Here is a 19289-nt window from a genome sequence, read left to right on the forward strand (position 1 = left end):
GCGTTATTAGTGATTGTGTTTGTGGGACATAGAGTAACATAAAGAAATCTGTGAGTAAGGGAGCAGTGTCCTGTAATACCCCTCACCCTGGAACAGAAATAACAAATTAAACAGTGGGATAGGGTGACGAGGACATTGATCATAGGCTATGAATTTTAATCAAGCTTCTTCGTAAATAAATACACTGTAATACAAAAAATAAAATGCTGTCAAGAAGATTCTGTCAAAGTAAAGAATGCTAACAAACAAGAAAACTTTTCAGGTGAGAGAGGTCATCCTAGATATTTGTTGACTCTTAATACTTGCTGGTATTTCCCGCCAGCCAATTTTTGATGCCAAGTACTGTTTCTGAGACATCAGACTATAGTTGTTTTAATAAAACTGCCCTCGACTGGCACTCAAGGACCAATAAGATGAAGTTCCGATGACATAATTTATAGTTCGACCTCATCTTTTTCCGATTCCCACGATTTTCTTAAATGACCAGTTTATGGTTAGTTAACTTCCCCTAATTTGCATTTAAAAGCTGTCACCATTTTAGGTGCCAACCTAACTATTTAAGAAAAGCAGTCAGTCGCAACTGTTGGTGATATAAATAATAAAGTAAACAACGACCATCGAGAGGAAGCAGCCGATGGTGTGACTGGGAAGACTACTTGTCTGCCGAGGGGTCGGCATTCTTCCGAATCTCGTCCTCACATGTGCATGTTCCATCCATGGCTTCTACTTCCACATCCTCCTCACCCACCCTTCACCCACCACCCCACCTCCCCGTGCCATGTTGTGCTCAGGTCGAATTTGATGGGTGGGCCGGGGGACGCGGCAGAACCGCGCGGTGGCCGCGCGCGGCAAGCCCCGAAACAAGGCCGCGGTTAACGTTTCCGTAATTATTTGCTGCCCCTGCCCCCTCCTCCTCCTCCACGGCCGGCAGTTAGGGTAAGTACCCCCTCCGCTGGGATGGCCAGCGTTCGTGTCCAAAGTAGTAATCAGAGTGCCGGGCGCTTGGCGTGAGCCGCTCTGTTTATACGGTGACTAGACCAATTTAGCTTTTTATAAAATCCTAACGACAGTTTAAGAGACGCAATTAAGTGCCAGGTACCACTTTCGCTGTTTTCCTATCCGGCGTGCGGATCAGACACAGCATAATGGAATTGGCCGTGTCACGCCACCGTTCCTTTCTTCATCGGCGCAAAAGGGGACGCAACTCTCCAGGTCCGTCCGGCCCTCGACCGGCAATTGTTCGCGATTCAGGCCACGGACCAGGGGAGCTAAATCATGTGTTGGTTCCTTGAATGACTTCCGGCGGCGTGGCTCTTGTTTTCCGATTTTGCAGTAAAGTCAATCTTCCACGTGTGCCTGTGTGCAGGGCTATGAATGTCGACAGAGCCCTGCCCCAATTACAGGAGCTGTAATAGCAGAACAAAACCAAACGAAACAGGGCCAAACAAAACACAGCGAAACAAAATCGCTTCCACCAAAGCTTCCTTTTGCTTTCTAATTCTTCTGTGCGACTTGTGTCTGATAATTTAAGCTGCTATGCGGGTGCGCAGTGGCAAAAGGCTATTGTGTGCTGTTGCACGCATACTTGCACCTGAATGGCAACTTGCACGTGTGATTGTCTTTTTGTCAGCGCCTGCACTGTCCAGTGGCAAGAGGAAGATGAAAAAACAGAACAACGATGATAACATTGAAATTACCTTTACAGTAAAGCTGATTATAATTTATATATCTATATAAACATTTCCCCACAGCGCAGTAGATGCAACACGCTTTACAAACACAAACACAAAAGTAAAATATATTTAAATACAGAAACACACAGATACAGACAACAAAAGAGCATGGCGTACATTGGATAAAAAAACATTAATTACCAAATAGATAAAGAAGATCAAAGGAAGTCAAAGGGAAGAAGACGCGAAGAATGGCAAGTCTGAACACTTTACTTGAACTCCTTTCTTGAAACCAACTGTCAGCGGTGACACAGTCTGCAGCAGACCACGTGGTTTTAATTGCAGATGACTGGCACCGAGAAAGCATTAGTAGTGATAGGACAGGAGGGGAATGGTTCAGATATACACACATTATATCGGGAGTTCATTCTATGCTGCTTACCTCCCACTGCGGTCAGTCGCACTTTGTCATCACACAAACAATGAAACAGACAGAAACAAACAAAACTCAGGTCAGCACCTTAGATAAGTTATTAAATGTACGATGCTTAGAAATCTTTAACAAGCATTCATAATTTTTGTTGTTATATAATTGACGACGTTTGTATGGGAATATTGAAAGTTAATAATAACTAGAAGTTCTGTCTTATAGTCCTGTAAAAATAATACTTAGAAAAAAAAAATCGTACACACACGGACGCACGCATACACAAACAGAGATTAAAGATACCATTTTTGTGAGGTTTCTACAGCAGCTCTTTAATAAAGTTTTTGTAAATGGTGCAAGCCAATAATCTTTTATCTAGATGATAAAGATAGAGCGAATAACTTTAGACAAATATCACTTTCAAACTTCACCAGCAAACTGTGCAGCAGCAGCATTAATAAAAGATTGACCAAGTCCTAAAAGTGAACTTAATTTAGAAGCTAAGGCAATAAGGTTCAGTATGACTGATAATATCTTGAGTCTTCAGTAACTGAGAAACACTTGACAACACCAGGGGAACTTTTTTTTACACCTTTCATAGAGTTTTGGAAAGCATTTGACAGTACAGACAGATCAAAATTGTTATTTATTCTGCTAAAATGTTGTCCATAGGAAAATATTTAAAACACTAAAAGTATCATTAAGTGCAAAAGGTGCTGTTGAGGTTGGATCGAGAATAACAGTATATTTTGAGTATATGACTGGCGAAAGGTTGTGTATAAGTGTCTTGCTGTTCTGGGTTCTCCTATCAGAATTTTGGTCAAACTTAACATTATGTGGAGTTCGTGGTATTAACATTCTAGGAATCCATTGGACATCTTACTTTTATGTATTCTAATGACATTTCCATAGTTGATGATTTCTCTGTTGATCTTCGTCTTTAAAATTAATTGTCTATAAATCTTTTGTAACCAATGAGGTCTTACAGTTAACATGGATACAGTTTTGGTCATTAAAAACAGTGAGTTTCTTAAGGTTTGTGAGAACTAGCGCTATGCCTGAAAAAATATTACTGTAAAACCATTTTACAATTGTTTAGGAATCAGCTTCACATGTACATCAAACTGGGCTAAATACATTCACAGTATATCTGGAAAAGAATCACATGTCGTTGTATGAATGAAGAAACTACAATATATAATATTATACGTAATATTACTCTTACATTAAATTTACCATCAGTAGACATAATCTTTACAATATTTTAAATTGAAGACGAAGATGCGGCTTTAAGATGTAACTGTTCACTGCTGAATGGGAGATGTGGAGACAATCAGTGTTTGTTGATATTCTCTTAATATTCATCCCTATCTCGATGGTATACTCCGCTTTTCTATCAGATTTTTCAATGCTTTTAAGGTTCACCTCCTAAGTAAGAACCTAAAGGGCAAAATAGCCATTATGGCCATTGTTTTATATACAACAGAATACTTGAAACTGAGATCTCCATAATTTTTACGGCTATCTTATACAGAGTACAATGTCAATTTCTTTTTTATTATGTTGTATACCCTTTACACAAATATAACTTTATTAATCTGCAAGAACAATTACTTATAGTACGGATGCGTGAGCAACACACATACACACACAGGTCTTTACCACAGTGAAGACAGCTCGTCCTCTGTCTTTCTACATACATACAGCAACAGTGGGTGCAGCTGGTGCATGATGTCACATCAGACTAAGGCAACATCCCTAGCCAGTGGAATTGATCACGTGTATGGCACGTGGAGAGAATAAGCTTTGGTAATGATTCTTTCTGTATACGGTATCTGTGGTCAGACGGCAAGCATGAGAACACACAAGCGAACATATGAACAGGAATAACTAGCATTCGGGAGGCCTTCAATAGGATTTGCTGATTACTTAAGACTGGTAAGTTCATTGACTGCTTACAAATTAATGAAGTGATGATACCCAGTAGTGATATTCGTTTAACCAGCAGTATTGTTGATGTTGGCCAGGTAATAAATTATCATATCACACACACACACACACGCACGCACACACACGCACGGACACACCATCTTCTTGAGAGACTGTTATAAAGCAGCAATGTACATAAGTGACACTTCTAAACTCGGAAAATAACGGTACCGGGGTGACATTTCTCATTCAGTGTCCTAAAAATTCGAGTATTTTTCTGTCTTTGTTGTTATATGAAACATGTTGGCGGTAAAGCTGCTGCTAATAATAACAGTCTTAACTGTAATTATTTTGTACTCGTGCAGAGAATAAGAAAGAAAAAATGGACCGAGACGGAACGAAAAGATGAAAAGAGTTGGAATGGAAAGACAGAAAACAGAAAGGAGAAAGGGACATAACTGTAGAATTCTGCACATTCCACAGAACAAGGCAAAAGAACTCAATAGTGTCCCTTGCACAGGGCGTTTATTTGTCTTCACTCTCGACTGATACTTAGCTCTGTTTTATTTTTTGTTATTATAAGATTTGTATAACGTTTGGTACAGCTTCCGGTTTTACTGGGAATATGGTTTGTTTTGATGGCGGTGTACTTTGTCTCGGTTTGTTTATGTCTACCTAACCACGATGACTTGACGACACGATGACAGGCCATGCGGACCAGGGGAGAGAATTCATAAATGAAATGAATGCCTTCTGTAGCTATACTAATCATTCTATAGTCTATACTTACAGAATGCAGTCTATAGTTTTTGACAATTCAGTTGTGTAGTTACGGAATGTGTTCTATAATTTTAACTAAACAGAGACAGTTACAGAAAATTCCTCTCTTGGCGCTTGATGCGTAACTCCCATCTTCATGTCATCTGCTCTCCCACCCTGCCTTACCTTCCTCAGCCTTCTATGGAGTCAGGTACCCATAGCTGGGTCGACTGAGGGAAGTTTGCTGCTTTACACTGGTTTTGAACCTTAGCGATCTCAGTTTGAATGCCAGTGGTCTAACCACTCAGTGTCCGCTCCCCTAAAATCTGTTCTCGTTGACTGTGTCGTTGACTGTATCGTTGGGCAAAACATGCCTGTGTGGTTGACACTGGCTCTCATCAAAGTGTTTTGTGTTTGACTTCGGGGAAAAGGATGAATTTTATGTAGCTCACGGCAGAATGAGAACAGGAAGTTTCTTTATAGTAAAAAATAAATCAATGATTTATTTAATTCCATAAGAAAAAGGCGTTAGAGAAATAGTGAGTAAGGCCATAACAATACGAATGGACGTTGACCAGATTGTGCTTTTCACAAGCGGTGAAAAAAAGGTGAAATTTTGCGAAATGTACCCGTGGACAAAGTATTTACCACGCGGTCATGCTTGATTGGGTGAGGCTGTGATTAGTAATATTTGCAGGTGTTTTAAATTATAGTTATTAAACTGACTGCAGGTATCCCAGGCTCAGAATTGTGTACAACAGAAATCACAAGCATCGGTCACTGACATGTTCTACTGTATGATGTTAGGATTGTCAGGGCAGCCATGTGGAAAATCGGCGAACTTCCTTAAGGGGAGATAATTTCACAATTTCGCATGTTTTCATTTTCTGTTGTCTCTTACCTCCCCTGATTTGGTCTGTCGACTTCCAGATCGTTTGCCTGTGATAAATAAGGTCCTGCTGACCGAGACACAATTATTATCGAATAAGTGGATGTGTTTAGTAAATACTTTAAATAGGTTTCATAGGAACCTCCGTCACATTCAGTGACAGGTAACAACAGGTGTGCTGTTTGTCAGGTTATCTTCACGACTGATTAGTGCGCGTGAGCGCGTGCGGGCATGTGTACTGTACATGTAGTGCCTTCCAGCAACTGTAGGTGCGCGAGTACATGAAAGAAGTTTCGAAGTTTCACATCGAAGTTTTCCAAACTGACAAAGAGCAACTTACTTTGAATCGCTTTCAATCCTGCAACAGGCCATCGCGGAATACGAAGACTTCACAGTCGCTGGACTCGACTTTTCACCTGTCCGTCAGTAATTAAAATGTTTGAGGCAGTCTTACAGAACAGCGAGTGTAAAATGTCAAATATCATTTATAGTTAGGTTCAGAAAAGTCTCACGATAAACGTGAATGTGGATTAGATTTGTGTTTACCTCCATTGTTTACATGTGTCACATAAGTCTCTTGTCAACACCATCAAGCTTTGTTTAACCTGCTAACCTTTCACTCTCATCAAAAGGAATGAACGTTATTCCAGCAAGCGCCATCTTGAAACCAAAACTGTCAGTACATGTCAGTACATGTCAGTACATGTCAGTGTATGTCAGTACTTGTCAGTACACATCAGTACATGTCAGTATAATTCAGAACATGTCAGTACATAGCAGTACATGTCAGTACACGTCAGTACATGTCAGTACATGTCAGTACTGTCAGTACATGTCAGTACATGTCAATACTGTCAGTACTTGTGGGCCAGTACAGTCGCTAACGAAACATGCTGACCTATGTACACAAAGCCCCATAATACTTTATTTTGAATTCACTCCCTGTTCTCACATTTACGATCAACAAAAATCACTCGAATGATGCTGGATACTTGCTTCGCGTGCAAGTTCTGTTCAGAATGATAATTATTTTCGTGTGACACTGTTTAGCAGCTGGTAGCACCATACCACTGGACATTTTGAATGTGCTCATACAATTCATCTGCATTTTAACGGTGTGAATGGATGAATCAATAAATGAGCAAGAGTGAAGGTTATTTTGTACACACCTCTATTCACTGCAAATCAATACACTAAACATCCCATTCAGAAAACACTTTTCATTTTTTACACACATTAGATGACTGCGCAGGGAGAGACGATTGGAGGCAGAAGCAGAAATATTAGAAGGGGAGGGAGAGAGAGGAATAGAGAGAGAGAGAACCAGTGAGGACATCTCCAGTTCTGCTCTCTGTGTTGATATCAGGAGTTCAATTCCAAGGTTTGGACAGTAAGTCGCGTGTCACATGTCGCATTAGACGAGAGATGGAAGAGGGGAAACAACCAGTGAGGACCTGCCAGCTGCTGCTGTTTGTGTTTGTATCAAAAGGTCAGTGTAGAGTACCCCATTAAATCACATACCTACATTATTACTTATTATGCTATGATTTCTTTCTAAAGTGTATCTATACTTAACCATATTCGAAAAATGTTTATAGGAAATATATATTTTTATTTGCATACATAAATATGTTTTGTTAGCAGGATCATAAGTCTTACACTCTGTCAGTACACCTGTCTTCTTGTACTCAACAAAATCAGTTTTTCAGAAAAGTTAAAAATTTCCTCAAACCTTAAAAATTAATGTTCAGGTTAGGAAATCTGAGATGAAACTTTTGGCATGCGAAGTAATCAGTATTATCTTTGAGTAAGCGTCTAATTTATTTCTGCACAAAGAAACAAACCAATAAGATGATGAGGTAGCCCCTTGTCTCGCTTCTCTCTCTATATATATATATACATAAAAAACGACGAAAAATACATACCATTCAATAAATAAATGCAAGTATATCTGACTAGGAAGTGTGTACCCATTTCTTCAAATCAGATTCAGCAAAAAAAAAACAACAAAAAACCAAACAAAACAAAACCAACAAACAAACAAACAAAAAAACAAACAAACAAAAAACAAACAAACAAACCCTTGAGTACTTATGCTATGGAACACTTGTGTAAAGTCCTCAAGTAAACCAGACATTCTTTGCAATTGGTGTCTGTTAGAACATCGTATACCAAACTATATTGTCTCCAGTATATCTGCCTTTTATGAACCTTTTCTGATCTTCTTTGATTATTTTCGACAATACCTTTTCGCCATTTTTAATGCAGTTTTATAAGTAACATTCAGCAGCGAAACTGGTCTCCAGTTTGTACTTACTGTTTGTGCTTTCTTTCTTTTGAAATACTTGAAGTAGTGCCTCGTTTTGGCGCTACTGACAAACATTGTGGAAATTAATGTTTAAGGCCGAGTCAGCAGCTAAGACTTTATCACGGCCAGGCAGCCAGCCCTGTAAACACATGTCACATGCAGAGAAAGAAGAGTGTGCCCGAGACGAGATCCGAACCCAAGGCAGCCAATCCTCCCTGTATTGGTGACAGGCGTTTTAGCCATGGTTAATTGAATGTACAAAATCAAATATTATTAAAGAAGAACTTACAGAATGTTCATGTCGATCCATCACTGAAATGGTTTTTGTTATTCGTCGTTGATTTTCGTGCTGTTTGTGGTCGTGTGCACGTGATCGTGAGGGTTGTTTTGATTTTCTGTGAAAATGTGTCATTTGGGTGAAAGCAGGATAGTAAGTACAGCTGGCCGTTAGTACTGCCTGCGCGTGAGCCAGTGTGCATGCACGTGTTCTGGGGATGCGGGGCTCAGTGGTTCTTATTGATTGCACGTCCTGAAGCGCTTTGAGCTCAAGGGCATGGTGATACGGGAGACTGGCTCATCGTGTCCAGATGCCTGCCTCCACTGCAAACAGTCGTTAGCACTCGCTATTGTCTTCCTCTACTTCTGTCTTTTCTCAAAACTAAAACTTTCTTATCTTTTATTCGCATTCACGTACGCGCGCGCGCACACACACACACACACGACACGCGCGCGCGTACACACACAGACACATACACACATACACACAGACACACATACAAAAACACATATGAAAGGACATAGACTGGTAAGCAGGTATTCTGATGGTGGAGGCTCAAAACCTCGAGCCAGAAGGAGCCTGCGGCGAAGACTTTACAGCCATTCGTTGTTTCACTTTAATAGAATTAATAAACAGAACACAACACCTGACGCAGAAAACATCGCAGAATAGGATACGGCAGCCAGTTGTGCTTGCAGGCAGTTTAAAATCGACCACAACACAAACAGTACGGACTCACAGAAAAATAAAATGTTAATCGCACTTATTAAACCCTATTGTACGAACTGATCTCTCGTTTTATTGTGTTGTCGCTGGGAAAAAAGAGAGGAGTTGAAAGGGCGGACACTCATTCATTGTGCTTTGTGTTGAGCTGCATTGTCTCCTCCATGACAACTGTCACTCAGCGGTAGTCCTGCTGTCTCCATATCTAATGTTCCATTCCAGGCCTTGGGAGGAAAAGCCCTTCTCTGCCAACCAGCTAACGACGATCATCATATCGCATGCAACGAAACCTTCATTTGTCCATCTGTCCTTTCTCTCTTTCTGACACAAAAACACTCTGTCTCTCGATCCTCTCTTCCTTTTGTATGTGGGTCGATCTCTCTCTCGCTTTCTCGTAGGTAGATACGTGTAAAAGGCGCTGAGAAGATAAAGGTAGACAAGATCAGGTGTTATTTGTAGACTTTCTGAACTTAGGACAGACATGCAACAGCACGTTTGAAATAAGACCTCGTTTGGCAACCGGCAATGCTGGCACGTGCTTGTGTGTGTGTGTCCGCGTATATGTGTGTGTGTGTGAGAGAGAGAGAAGGTAGACAGGCAGGCAACAACAACGACCGGCTGGTGTTTCAAGATGGTGTGCCAAAGCATTCACCCAGTTCTCTGCATCCGCTTTGTTCGTTTCGGTCTTCATTCGTGGAGTGACCCTTCAGCGTTGCCTTTATTTGCAAAGTATCTAAAGTATTTATTTTGACAAGTAATTAGCTGTGTTATTACTGTGTTATTGCTGTGTTATTGCTGTTTGGCACCTGGTACGGTACTAGGCGAGCCAAAGAAAATACAATTGTTGTAATACTTGACTTTCCATAGCGATGAATGGCACGCGCATCCACGCCTCAAGCCCTCGACCAATGTGGTCCCTGAGGTCACAGGTCTGTCCGTGACTGTCAGTGTTGTGACCAAAGCTGCAGGACATGCTCAGCGATGTGTGGACCTGTCTCGCATGGACGGTTTTTCATGCATGCAGCGCTTACCATTGGATGACCTCAGCCGAACCGCGCACGCGGTGACACGCGCTGACACTGCGATGGAGCGTGTGCCAGTCGCTCTGAGCACCGAAAGGTATCCACAGAGAGAGAGAGAGAGCGTGGGAGGACACATTCAGAGACATCACACCAATAAATGTAATGACGATTGTCCACTATATTCCGAAATTAAAGAAAATGCAGAGAAAATTGCAGCATTCCAGTGTGTTTTGTATAGTTTGTCTTTATTTCCGTCAGACAGACCTACAGTAACATGTTGCTAGAGTAAACAACTCATAAGTATAATCAAATAAACGAACAAATAACTAACTTCCCTGACCATTGAATCCACGTCTCATATCTTGATGGCATTAGAAAAGAGCCCAAAAAATTAATTATATCTACCTTGGAAAAATTCTGACGAGCCTTTTCCATTCTGTTGTTATAATAAAAATATTGTCTTCCTCTGACACAAAGTTTCTAATATATTGTCTTCACCTTTGTTTTGATTAAAAAAACTGCAGCTATGAACCAGCCACGTGGAAACAAAGAAAAAAGAAATTATTTGTGAGTCATTGTGAAATATCTTTGTCATGGATCTACGTTTGATGTTGACACAGGGGACAGCTCCCTTATCCTCCAGGTTGACACAGGGGACAGCTCCTTCAGCGGCCCGTCGCCCTCAGGATACGGATGGTTACCTGCACACATCCATGGCTCCACATTACATTGCAGCTAAAGTAGTAAGATCCAATTAGTAAGAACCTAATAACATGTCAACAACATTTTATTTCATGTGTTTGAAGTTTAATTTTTAATACAAGTATCAGCATTACTAAGTATTATTTATTACTTAGCAAGCACAGCATTACTTCCCTGTTCTTCCCTTTCCTTCTCTGTCCGTATGCATGTATGTGTATGTGTGTGGGTGGGTGCGTGTGTCTATATGTGTGTGTGTGTGCATGCATGTGCGCGTGGGTGTGAGTGTGTGTGTATATATGTGTGTATGTGTGTGCGTGTGTATGTGTGTGTGGGTGCGTGTGTGTGTGTCTCACAACACTCGCACACATACGCAAACACAATTTCTCTCTCTCTCACTCAGAACAAGTTCGTTCGTTCTCTCGCACAGACAGGTGAGGCCTGTCACGAGCACAGGTAGAAAGTGCCAGGGAGAGACAGAGGGGATGAGTGATGATTCCTCTCTCACGGAAGCATCCGGAATTGGCAACACGCGGAGGTTTGTTATCTGAAAATCAACAGCAATACTGCAATGTTTGGCGATGGCGTGTGCGGACAAAGACCGCGACAACGATTGAGATAATACCACTGGCATCAAGTTTGCACACCCAGCGCGGGCACCTCCACAGTCCTGCTTAATCATCTCAAGGACAGAGACTGCGACTGCCGCCTGTCTTCCAAATAATTCTTCTGTAATTTATCAAAGGTCACACGCTCCGCTCTGCAGTTTCCAGAGGATGAAGTTTCACACGGTCCTGTACCACACGGATCGTTCTCCATAAGCATGTGCTCTAACTTTACAATTATCTAATGTAATCGAGTTTTGATTAATGAATATTTCGATCACAAGAATACGGATCAAGAGAAAATGTTTTTGTTGCCCAGACGACTGTACAGACAGCTTAACTCAGCATATTGAATACTCAGTTAGTTAATTAGACATGCTTAAATACAAGTGGCCTTTTCCCATCTGAAGGTCGCAGAAAGCAAGAACAGCCTTTGTTCTACTTCCATGACAAGAGAGAATCTCGTTGCCACCCAGTAAAAGTGTGTACCACCAGGGTACCTCCACCTTCACAACACAAGCAGTTGCAGGTTCCTATCGACTTCATGAAGACCTCGCTTCTGGTTAAGAAAGGAAGCAGGTTCAAGCTTTCATCGACAAAGACGAAAGGAGAAGACGCCCCCGATCGAGCAAACCGTTGTGGAGGTTGTTATCGACGGCCATAAGCAGACCCGCGTGTTGACGAGGCAAAGTTGTTTGAGTGAAAATCGACAAGAACGGAAACACAGACACTCCCCGCTTGCGCTTTCCCCTTTCCCCTTTAAAGCGAACGGTTCCGAGGATGAGAGGATAAATAAAGCCAACCACATGTATATTCACCCGGGTGGTACATTGTACCAACAGACCAGGGCACTCGCTGGCGCTGTCTGCGCATGCGCGCTATAGCCGAATGTAGTTTCCGCCTTTGCCGTGTTATTTATTCATTTCTATTACTTTCTATAGCTCTGACAAAGCATTCAGACAGTGTGGTGCACACCATAAAGAAACACTCAAAAAAGAAAATTCGTTTTCTGTCATCTTGCAGCGGTGTCCAGCCCCTGCTCCCATCCTTGACAATCTCTCCTGGCAACATGGGGGCGGGTCTGTGATTCCCTCGGAGTCGGGCGAGAATGTGGTTTTGTGCGTAAAACGAAGCTTTACCTGCAGGTTCCTCTTTTTGCACACTTGGAGTCAAATGTACGTGCCATTTGCCTGGCAAGCCAGGGTGTAGCCCCAGGTGCACTGACAACAGGGGGCGAGTTGGTCATGCAGGACATCGATACGTATCGATTTCCCATCGCGCTCTCCTGCCTCGCGCTAAAAGACAGAAGTTACTCGCCCCCGGCATGCAGGCCTGCATCTGCTGCTGGCACGTCCAAGAACAACAGCAAAAGAACAAAAAACAAAAACAAAAAAATTAAAGTGAAAGAAAAAAGCGCCTCTATTAGCTTCAGTGGTAGCAGGATGGTCCACAAGTTTGGGCAAAGTTGCAATCTTTTCTGGATGCCACGATTGCGGTTTTTTTTTTCTTTTTTCAACTCCGATTAATGCAGCACTGGTCTCGTAGTGGGAGAGAGAAGCTGGCAGTTGACAAAAACTTCTAGCTGTAGGACTTTTTTGTTTATTTAATCATTTATTTGTTTTAGAGTGTAACGAGTTAACCACTGTTTGTTTTCTCACCACTGTGTTCAGCGAAATCACTCCTGTTGTAAGCACAGTATCTGTATCAGTATGTATCAGTGTAGCTACCTCCTGGTAACCATGATAAGGTTCACACAGAGAACAATGACCTCGACAACTGTATTTTTACTACATGCCGCATGTGTCTCAATCCGCTGCTTTCATTCTAATATTCTCTGAAAAGCTGTGAACCATCTACAATCTGCTACATTCACTAAACGCGGATTTCGATGTGTTTAACTCTGGAACCATGCTTTTTCATTCGCTCAATATCTACATGTCCTTAGGTCTTCACATCGTACAAAATGAAAACAGGATGTTTATGATAGCATTGTTATTAGAGCATGACTTTTGACCTCATCGGAAACTACCATCTTCCTCTTGTCATCGATTCTGTACTGAACATTTTTGTTCTCATTTTACTGCTTTTTGCACATTACATAGTTATTAGCAACAGATAATGCTTCCAGCCTTAAATTTCTTAAGGCTAATATAAGAAGAAAAGGAACAAAAGCAAACAAGTTGTGAAAATGTTTGTCTAACCAGTGCAGGAAGCAGTTTTGATATGTGTTACAGAAACAACTCTTCTGTTTGCACCGCGACCAGGACTAACTTCTTGTGAATTGCCTGATACATTCAAAATCGTTATTTCTATCATGGACAAGGATGCTATATGAAGGAAGACCGCCAAATTTATTTCTTTATTCTGATATTAGGGCCTTCTAGGCTTTCACTTCTAATCGCTTTGCAAAATTTCAGTTAAACTGTAGAATTTCGCTTATATTTTCACGTGGTTCATTGGCGACCATTTTGTTGAAAGCGAAAAATACTTTCAAAAACACTATGAAACACGAGAGAAGTAGTTTGGCAAACGTATTTGCCAGTGTATGTCAGAAAAACATAAAGTGAGGACAACGAGACTGTTTCAGAAACAGTTGCAAAGAAAATGTGTTTGACAAACACCGTGTGACATCGCTTTTAGCAGCGTGAGGACAGGTAGGGGACTGTCAACTGTATCAGCTCACTTCTTCTTCATTTCAATCAAACGAACATCAACAACAACATTTGATGTTTTGTGGGGCTAGCTATCTAACCGATCGTTAAGGTAACTTACAGGCTCCACATATTTACCTATTGTCATCTCACTCCTGACCTGCAAGCCTGGCTGTGATGTTATTGTTGTTGTTATTGACACAGGTAGGTCGATTGTGGCTGTTGTCACTGATATCACTCTACTAAAGCAAGCGAGTTCAATGAATAAGACATCACATGATGGTAGCTAAGCGAGATGCCACTGCTGCAACCGTTTGCCGGGTATCGATACTCGTCTACCCGGTCTGACACTCTGACACTCACCTGGTTATCGCGTGCCCATGGCCACGGAGTGCAGTTTGGGGAGCCAGCTAGAAAAGACAGTTCTCTTTCCACCCCTGCAGCCCCCGTACCCGTTACAGAACGGTCGCTTGCCGTATACATGAGAAACCACGCTCTCGCGCTTTGCGGACGCCAGGTACTCGGCCAGCAGTCGGGCGTGCATCTGAGGATCCACCCGGGGTACCTCCAGTGCCGAAGCCTGAGCTCGCTTGCCGTTATAGCAGCCGTGGGGGTTGCAGAAGGGTCGCTTGACCAAGACTGGAATGAAGCGCTTGCCGTTCCTCTCCTGGCGGCGGTTGCGGTCCCGGTGACGACCGCCGCAACCTGTAAAGGCATTGCAAAACACTCGCTTCACCAGGATCTCCTCGGAAGTATTTTCTTCCTCCTCCTCATCGCTGCTGCTGCTGCTGCTGCTGGGTGCCGTGCTGTCAACCGCCTCTCCGCTGCTACCGCTGTCGTCGGCGTTGGTGTTGGGGGTGATGAGGACAGGTTCGCTGCCAATGCGAAGAAGGTGGAACAGCAGGGAGGGTGGAAGGGAACCTTGTTGATGTGAGGGGAGGATCTCTGTCAGGTGGTGGTTGTCGTACAGTCCCTGCAACGACAGCAGACGGCGAAATAGGTTAGAGGTTGAGAGGCAGGGATGATAAGCTGACTCACGTCAACATTGTCCAAACAAAACAGTTCCACAGAAAATACTTTCTTGGAAAATGCTGAGTTCAAAAACTGAATAGGTTTACAAAAAGCATTTTCGAAGAAAAAAGTTCAAGCAAAATTTGTCGGAACAAAGATCGTAACCAGGGGAAACAAATGTTTACATTCTGTAATCAGCAAACTGTATTTTTAAACTTTACAATATTTATTAACTGAAGTATAAGGCCTAGAACTATTTATTACTGTAATCAATGCAGTCTTTGAGGCTTACTATGCCAATGCTTGCAAGTGTGTGTGTGTCTGGGGGCAATATTTCCGGACATCGGAACTTTAGTCAACATGCAACATTAAAAAAAAAATGCTGTCAGGTTTGCAAATTCGTCTTTCTGAAGGAAGCACACATCTCCATCTGGGTGATCTTAATGTTAGCCTGTCATCCATTTATCTTTCTCTATGGGAAAAGATTTCTTTCATGCAGGATCAGCAAATGTCTCGGCTTCGAGCTTTTGGAGATTTTCGTAATAACTTTAAAGTTTCGTCTGTGAAAATTATCTTTTGTACACAATCTGTACACATCTCATTCGTAGGTTGGAATAAGTGCAATGAGTCATCGTGATGGCAGCTACAAATAAAACAAGAGGGTAACGACGATGGCTCTTGGCAACTAGCAGGATGAGGCTGATCATCGCCTCCTGTCTCCTCCTCGGTCAGTTCAGCCTCTCCATTTGTAGTCATGCTCTGTCATGTTCCACTCTACTGTATCCACTGTCCACTCTGTTGTACAGGTCCACTACCACTTCTAGCACCGAACTAAAATATTTGACACACTGCACGCAGACCACATATTCAAACAAAACGGTTACAACACTGTTTTATTATCAAAGACACATGCCACACACTTTAAACGAGTCAACAGTCTAACCAGTCACTGATTTGTTATACACAAAGTAAGATAATGAATCATTTTAATACCAATCGTAAAGACTGCAATGCGCTTTCAACTTACTGAAGAAAACAGATTAAAAAGACAAGAAAAAGAAATCCATAAATATCTAAGGTGGAAAGTCCCACGGGTGTGATAATGGTAAAGCCATTTATTTCTGTTTCGGGGTTCTTGATGAATAAGTAAGCAATGAAATTAAATCTCAGAAGAGTGATTATTGTCCGCCATCCGTGAGTCTTCCTTTGTCCTCCATTCATCATTTTCCTCTCAGCTTGTTTCCACTGCTGCTGTTGGCGATGCTGGTGCTGGTGATGGTGCTTGTGAGGAGCCTGCGGCTTCATTCAGTACCTTTCATGGCCTCCTCCACCTTTGTCCCACACTTCTCTCACATCACCGACGGAGTTGTGTCCCCGCGAGGCACGCAGCCCCCGCTGATGTCCCCTCCCTTGCTCTCAGAACTGAAGCTGCTTCCCTCTGGCGACGATGACAGACAATGGAGCAAAGTTCAAACTGAGGTTTGACACCCCCCACCTCCCTCACCCCTCGACACTGATGTTTTGTGTCAGTAGTTTGTGTATGTGTGGCGTGTCTGGCTTTGCTGTACACGTGTCCGTCAGAGGACGCCCACGTCAGCGTGGTTACTGTCGTCGCGCGCAGGGTCGTCTCAGGGTTGTCGCTGCAATGGAGTGTAGTGTGGGCGACCTCGAGCCTTTGAGGACAAGGTTGCACGACAAATAACGACTATAATATCTGGTGATCCACGGCCATCGTGAGAACGAGGGTGATTTGTCAAGTAGACATCCTCCGTCCTTCGGGTTCAAGTCCTCCTTCCCAAAGATCAAAATGTTGAATTGTTGGTGGGAGATAATTGCCGAGAGGTGGCTGTATCACGTGACCACTTTCCTACAAGATGGTTGAGACGACAACTCTTATTCCGGATAAGTTCTCTACCAAACCTTCTATTGTAAAGAGGCAGGTAATCAACAGCCCTGATGTTATTCCTCCCTCCCCTGTCCCTCCCACAACACTCATCCCATGACCATGACAGTAGTTTGGAGCAACGCCTGTTGTTTACAACAGAGTGACATAAGTCATCAGACGTAGGGAAGACAGAAGTGTAGAGGCGCAGGATATAATCATTAGGTGAAAAAGAATGTAGTGGATTTCCCTACAGGCGCTGATAACTTGTCAACTAATTTCATTTAACCATTTGGAGATGTTTTCGTTGATGTTAATGATGCGAGGACCGAGCAAGACCGAGGTTAGTAATGGACTAAGGTTTGCGGAGCATGCCTGGTCGCTTGAATAACTAATCACAAACACATTACAAGACACATTTTACAGCAATAAAGCTTGTAGGACAACGAATTTTTAAAGAGACACTCCGAGATTGAAACAGGAGGATGCTCAGTCGACGACCTCAAACGACATTTCCTATTGAAAGTGTTTGATACCTCGGGTAGAAAAATACGTTTTATTGACTGCGAGACTACAGGAGGAGTGGTGTTCTCACAAAGAGATTTGTTATAAACATTGTCAGGACAGAAGTCACTGCTTGGACCAGCGGGATGACCGTTTGGTTCTGTGTTTCAAAGCTGGAGTGTTTCTCTCTCAGGACCTGGTGAACTAGTCGATCAACAAACACAATGTTTGCCTGTTTATGCCAGCTTTTGCTCAACCTACTGACAATATTGAGCTTAAAATCAAATCAGTTTTGATTCTTACTTGGAAAGAAATTATCACTGTGCCTCAGCTCAGGTCCAGGGTCGCTTTAATATAACATCGAAGAAAGCTTGTGTTTAAGAGGATGTGAGTGTAAAGTGATTTCAAGACCATCATCCACCATCAGGAAAGAGTCCTGGAGCAATGTGCGAGATAAAGTCACATTTGTTTGAGAAGAGGGTTGTTGAGGACGGAGATCTCTCCATGTCCAAGCCCGATAAGGCACAAGGACTAGCAAAACCTAGAAGTCAGGTCTGGTCATGAAGCCATCCCAGGGTGCAAGACGAAGACTGGTGAGAAGTGTTTGGCAGCGTGGGAGGTCCCTTGTTTTACACGTATGCACCTCGACACCCTCCCTGCCCGACCTCAACATCAAATGTGACCATGCTTTATAACCAAATGATGATTTGGACCGATCAACTTCAGTGTCGCAAAAACACGAACATCACCAGAATGAAAAAGTCATTGCGCCATGATGACACGTGACACGGACAGCGGAATTGTTAAATAACATTATCAGCCAAGTGTTTTTAACTCATGGGGGCTTTTGTCTCTCTAGCAAATGTTTTCCTTTGTAACATTCGCCAACATTGTAACAAATATTGGATGTGTGTGTATGTGTGAGACTGTATGTGTGTTTCAGTGCGTGCGCGTTGTTATGCAGTGAGTGCTACTCTGTGTGTGTGAGTGAGAGAGAGAGAAAGAATAAGAAGAGAGAGGAGAAGCTGTCTTCATTAGACAGAGAATGTGTGTTGCGATGGTGTCTGTACTTCGGAATAAACTCGCGATGCATTCGCTCCACTCTCGAGATGTGACGTAGACAGGGGGCGCGCGCTGCAGCGGGTCAGGGGTCACCCCAAGGGATGCAGGAGGCGATAACGATGCCGGCACAATAAGCTCCTTCCTCCATCCCGCCATTGAGCCGCAAGATGTACGGCGGTGTGATGCCCTTGTTTAGTCGCTGAGAAGCAGGGTGTGATTTACTCTCTTCTCTCATGGCTCCTACAGCCGCAGACCTCAAACAGCCTGCACCCCCCTCACTGTCCCCCCATCGCAGGGCTGATAACATCACATGCGACATGAGTTGCAGCCACATCTGCCCCCTACATTGATTCAGGCTTTTTATTCTCTCATTTTGACATGGATTCCCTTATAAAATACGTGTTGTGTGTATAGGGGTAGATATCTGATGTCATCGTGACACACTGACATGGCAGTGACATGCTGATGTGACAGTGACAGTCACTACTAACATTCTCAACAAGCGGGGGGGTCTTAACCTTGCTTCGTCATTTACAGCAATACTTGGCGATAACGCCCGAACGAGCACAAAAAGGAAAGAAAATTGGAAAGAAAGAAAAAACAAAAGAGAAATAATAAAGAGAACTAAATGAATGAAGTAAGAAGAAAGTAATAAAATGGAGAAATAAGAGAAAGCAAAATAAGAGAATCGCCATGCCAAGGAAGATTCCTCAGTGTTGAGAATATAATAGATTATCATTAAAAGCGGGGTTTTAACCTCTTAACCTCGCTTGCTGGCGATATGGACGGAAGAGATGCGAGTAGATGCGAGGTGCTTTGACTTCATGTTTTCCAGAATCAACCAGAGAGCAGCCATCATGCCATTCGT

At 42.7% G+C, this 19289-nt stretch overlaps 1 protein-coding gene across 2 annotated transcripts in view; it reads right to left on the reverse strand.

Annotated features, from left to right (window-relative positions):
- Positions 1 to 10231: 10231 nt before the first annotated feature.
- LOC112565078 (conoCAP-like) overlaps positions 10232 to 19289 on the reverse strand; it is a 33515-nt gene continuing 24457 nt past the window's right edge. For both annotated transcript variants that reach the window (XM_025240332.1, XM_025240333.1), the window contains exons 3-4: positions 14326 to 14935; positions 10232 to 10708 (exon numbers count right to left, since the gene is read on the reverse strand). In XM_025240332.1, coding sequence (XP_025096117.1) covers positions 14330 to 14935 — 606 coding nt within the window. In that variant the 3' untranslated portion in view covers positions 10232 to 10708; positions 14326 to 14329. The remainder of the gene's footprint in view (positions 10709 to 14325; positions 14936 to 19289) is intronic.

This window comes from Pomacea canaliculata, linkage group LG5 (genome assembly GCF_003073045.1).
Source record: "Pomacea canaliculata isolate SZHN2017 linkage group LG5, ASM307304v1, whole genome shotgun sequence".
Taxonomy (NCBI): Eukaryota; Metazoa; Mollusca; class Gastropoda; order Architaenioglossa; family Ampullariidae; genus Pomacea; species Pomacea canaliculata.